General features: G+C 33.8%; 1 protein-coding gene across 1 annotated transcript; it reads right to left on the bottom strand.

Moving 5' to 3' along the window:
• Positions 1 to 662: 662 nt before the first annotated feature.
• Positions 663 to 1,354, bottom strand: LOC112004139 (uncharacterized). The gene has a single exon (XM_024036362.2). It carries the CDS (start codon positions 1,183 to 1,185, stop codon positions 922 to 924), a length of 264 nt encoding a protein of 87 aa, XP_023892130.1. The 5' UTR covers positions 1,186 to 1,354; the 3' UTR covers positions 663 to 921.
• Between the last annotated feature and the right edge of the window lie 4,201 nt (positions 1,355 to 5,555).

Genomic DNA, 5,555 nt, shown 5'->3' on the forward strand with positions numbered 1-5,555 from the left:
TTCTACTCAGAATATTCGGGCCCATCACCGCAGGAGGCAACCCAGCCCAAAGCATAATACAAAAAAGACCCCTACATTAAATTGGCGACTCCACTGGGGAGTTGAGAAACTGTTCAAGGACAAAAGTCCTCACAAACAAATGTCTCCAAAGTCCAGGACGACATGAAACATGAGTGCCGTGCCCTCACAAGCAGAGTCTAGACCAACGACGCTACACCAACAGCAACCTAACCAGATGAAAGGTGCCAACGGGATGGGGGAAGACTCCTAACCTCCTCTAAGGATCCCCGCAGACAATGCCAACACCTTCGTTGAGGTGTTACAGGCCTTACAGCACTCACAACAGAATGCGGATCAACGTTTCATTCGCGTTGTCTGTGAGACAAGCGTTCTTCCTTGGATCGTGAAGGGAACCAGTTAAAATCAGATGGATGATAGAACATAGAACATTAGAACTTCGAATTTTATGGCTTTTCCCATTCGCAGTATAGATTTTTTCCAAACTCGTAAGTTATATCGAGCAACCCTATTAAAGTAAAATTTAGAAATTAATTCGTCATACCAAAAAAACCTTAGTGAAAGAAAATCTTGGATCGCGAAGGGAACCAATTTAAGTACAAAAATGGTTCTCCACTAATTGGCTCGAGAGAGACAACATCAACTGCAGTAAATAATATTAATATATCATCTTTGCTATAAAAATTTATCATTTACAATTTACATCCGAGCTACAAAAATCGACTGTTCGTCAATTTGTCACAAATTTCAAGCACAAAGCACGACTAGTACGCCTCATCAGAATCTTCCATGCCTTGTACAAGATGTCTTGTACGTATTAATCTTCCTTCACTCAAAGAAATTCCATCGGAACTCATTGGCTCACTCGAAAAAAAGGTCACCTTCTTTAGCCGACTATAACCATCAATTGGGACCCCAACAACTCAAGTACATGACTTTCCTCAGAGACTCTTCTGACTGTTTCATTTTCTCGTCTCTCAATTTGCTTGAAACCATAGCAGAAGTTGAAGAAGAAAGGTTCCTGGTCTGGGAACTCGACCTGAGATTATTCTTTGCATGTTGTTGCGCTGATCTTATGATAAAATTCCACCTGCAGATCCCCTGGTCTTTCATGGCTTCCACAACTCCAACGCTGGCTGCCACAATTGCTCTACCTGTTGAACTCATCTTCTATTCCTCGCAAGACTCTTCTTTTCTCTTAAAATTGGAAGCACAGAACAGTAAACTGTGTTGCAAATAAAACCGATATGAGAAGGATATGATGTGTTTGATAAAGTAAACGGTGTGTGAAAATCACTTATATATAAGGACTAGGAGAGGTGGGAAGATGGTACTTATTATTAGTGGAATGAGCTAACAGTTTGGGAAAAACCAGAGGCTTATAGCATCTGCCGATGGTTTTGGGATTAAGTAAATAAAAAGAGTAAGCCAATGTCTTTTTCCTAGATATTGACTATACTACCCTATAAGAGTACATGATCGCATTAATTAGATAGGGGTAAATTTGGGTTTTGATTATTTGCTTTTCGATGATGACAAAATAATGTTGTCACTCCAATTAAAATACTAGCCACTTTGCCTTTTCTAGTTTACTAGTAGTTACTGACGCGCACACTGTTTTCCGTTTTAAAAAGAAAGGCGCACGCTTTACCAAAAAAAAAAAAAAAAAGAAAAGAAAGGCGCACGCAGTTTTTCATTGTCAAATCCGTTCAAGCTGGAGTACTTTGGGAGTGAGAGGGATAAAAGAAAAACCAATTTTTTTTTTTCTCAAATAGAGACCAAAAGGATAAGATTGTCTATTCATCAAAAAAGGATAAGATTGTCTGGGTTTGGCTTGATGGTAGAGTAATAATTACTGATAAGACACCACGTCATCAATTCAAATCCTATAAGAACTAAGAAAAAAAAAGGTTTATTGCTTATGAGGTAGAGACCAAAAGGATAAGACTGTCTATTCATCAAAAAAGGATAAGATTGTCTGGGTCTGGCTTGATGGTTTATTGCTCAATAACAAAATCATTGGAGTAGTTCCACATGGCCCATCTTTCAACTCCATTAACGATTAGTTAGATTTGGGATTCATTTAAAAGAAAAATTGAGCCCCAAAAAGAAGAAGAAAATTATGATATAATATGGTTGACAAAAAATTTCATCCTACAACAATCTAAAAGGGAAGTAATAGATCCTTATGCGTGATTAATTAAATAAATAGAATTTATTTGGATTGCATAGTGTCTGTTTGGATACAACTTATTTTGCTAAAAACTAAAAATACTGTCGCAACCCGATTGACCCGACTCGAACCCGACCCGACCCGCCCGTTTTGCCATGTCTAGGCATACTTGGCACTTCGTCAGACAAGTCCTAAGAGTTCTAAAAATAAAAAGAAAGGTATCTTGTGGGTTAGAACTTAGAAGTATGAGGCATCTCTCTCATTGATATGCAGGTTCCACGCCTATGGAACATATCAGTGAGAGAAATGTCTCATACACCGAGCGCATATATATGAAAATATCCCCCAAAAAGAGGCCCTTAAAACTCTATAGTAAAATTTGCTTATATTTGAGAATTTTGCTAAAGAACGTTCCCCTTAAAAGCTGAAATATAGTTTTAAGCTAAGCTTTGGAATTTGAATTTTAACATTTAGATCTATTTGTCCACTATTACAATTACAACTTTTAAAAGAAATAATTAATTGGTATAAATGGTCATACTTATTTTTCAAAATAATTCACGAGTCTTGAGGCGCACATGTTCTTAGACATACAGATAGTAACATAAAAAATAATAACTAAATAAAATTGGTAATGATCAAAGATTTTGTAATTTAATTAGTTGACATTTTTTAGTATTTTCAATGGAAAGATTTAAGATTCATATCTAATCAATTGGGTTCAGTTATAAAAATACAAAATATGACACATTTCATTATTTTTGACATATAAAAACTATTTATCAAAATTTTTTTTTTTTGAGAAGAGGCTATTTATCAATTTGTTTACAAAAAAAAAAAATGTATAACAACTTGAAAACATTTTATTTTCATGGAATATATTAGGAATTATTGTTTTTACGTAAAGGCATTGGCAATCTTACAGCAATTCCAAAATGGGCACTTATTTAGAGGCTGATACTTTATCGATCTAAATTCTCACCACACTCTCTATAAATGGAAAATTATTGAATACTCTAAGAGTATCATAAATGCGTACTCCTTCCTATCACATAAATTGTAAGCCTCATCATAAAGTTAATTAGTGGACCCATAATTATGTGAGAAGAGGGACTACATATTTATGGTACTCCCAAAGTGCTCAATAATTACTCTTATAAATAAATAAATAAATAAATCTTACACCACTAATTATGAGTGTTTTTTATTTTATTTTTTTATACAAGATAAAATTTCTACTTTAACCTAATCTAAGTGTATATGTGTGAAACTCTCTCTTGGAGACTTAAACCCCGGCCATTACCCTCAACAACCCATAAGTACTAGTGAAGTAATCATTACACCAAGATCTTTCTTACAAAATTTGTGCTAATGCTTTTGGAGTGCCTTAAAGAAATTTCCGTTTGTGTTCACGATCTCTTTGGGGGCTTATGAAAATCCAAAGATTGTATCGTTGGGAGAAAAAGATTTTTTTTTTCCCCTTAAAAATAACAAAAATCATTATAATCATACGTACTCACCAAGAAAGCACTTTTTTTTCCCTGACTGTAATAAATACTCAGAATTAAAAAAATAAATAAATAAATAAATAACTTTCTCTCTTTTTTTTTTTTTTTTGATTCTCAAAAAAAAAAAAAAAGAGAGAAAGTTATTTATTTATTTATTTATTTTTTATAAGAAGAATGTTTTTTATTGATTCAAAGGTTTCTTACCATATTCCCTGACTCCTAATGAAACGTCAATTCCGTAAGATCAAAGATATATTGCTCCAAAATGAGTTTAAGGTATCTGAGCAGGACAGCTGTTCGAATAGTTGAAGGAGTAAAAGAGCAGGGATCCAAAGGGCTAACAAGGCCTCCTCAATCAAAAATCAGATCAGATTCGGACAATTCCTCTCGGATTAGATGGTCTTCGGGAACCGTGGAACCAATAAAGAAGGTTAATATGGCTGGGAAAAGAAGACTAAGGGAGGCCGAGAAGGCTGAGAATGTCATGCACCTAATTTGTTGGGGACCCAAGTAATCATTTTCTTATGTAAGATCTGATTTTTTTGAGTTTTTCCTTTTTTTTTTTTTTTTTTTTTTAGTTTTGGTTTTTCTTTATGTTTTAATTTTTGCGTTTTTGTCTCCCTCTGTGATTGAAAAGGCACTCTTTTTTATATGCATGGGATACCTTAAATTTAAGCACGCAGTAAAAGAAACCTATTTTTTTGGCTGAATGTAAAGTAAAAGCAACTTAATTAGCTGTAGTAAGACATCACAGAGAGAAATTACATAAAAACAAACAGATAAGAGGAGAAGAAAGATAATACCCGTGAGAAAAAAGATGCAATAAACCTAAACTTGTATGTGGTTGTACGAATTTCTATCAAATATACTTTGATAAGAAAAGTTTGACCATGTTATTCGCTTAATCAATAATCAGTACTGATCAGTGATCATTATAGCGACTACCAAGGAGCATTCTCAGATTTACAAAGAATGATAAGGTGATAAAACTTTGGGATATTGTAAGAATTTGATAAACCTGGTAGGGAAAAGGGTTATGTTAGCTCAAGTATTGTGACAATTTTGGCATGGCGATTCCATCAATGCCACTTACAAGTGGTTTTGAAGTCTTTTTCTTCAACAAGGGTTTGCTTTATATTCAGTTATGGTAGAATTTTTGGCTTAGCAATAGCAATTAGTGCTTGAGGGAAGCCATACTAGCTCTTGTTGTGTAGCTCATACACCTAATGGGTATAGTGGAACAAAAGGGTAAAAAATGATTGATGTGCTTGACATACATGCTTCATTTTTCATACAAACATATGTAATGTGATATAGGAAAATACTAATTAAAGAAACCATAAATTTTATTAAGTAAACTTCACAAGCAAACATGGTAATTAATGTGATTGGTAAATTTTAAAACATAATAAAGAATGTCTAAATTACTTCTTTGTTATTAATAACATATCAGTTTGTAAAAACTATCTTCAAAATTTTGTAGTAATTAACCCTAGTCTCACTCTATGTTATATATATTGGATAATAGTGATTAATTGATATGTTACAAAATCATGACATATATTGATCAATTATGGTCACACAAAAGGTGTTAGATATCTAAATATATACTTGTGTAAGTTGTAATATGTTAGTGACCATACTTTTGTAGCAGAAGAATATAAAATGATTAAAGTAATAAATTGAGTTTCAGTGAGTCGCTCTAGGGAGCTTAGTACTTTCTCTGTTGCTTGTGTGGAGACATGGATTTACCAGATCAACAAACAGTTTTTGGTTTGGCACTTCAATTGAATAAGCCTACTCAAGTGTGACACAAGCAAGTATGGGTGGAGTCTTGGAATAGCTTATTTCTCACT

Source organism: Quercus suber, unplaced genomic scaffold, assembly GCF_002906115.3.
Source record: "Quercus suber isolate HL8 unplaced genomic scaffold, Cork oak 2.0 scaffold_274, whole genome shotgun sequence".
Lineage (NCBI taxonomy): Eukaryota > Viridiplantae > Streptophyta > Magnoliopsida > Fagales > Fagaceae > Quercus > Quercus suber.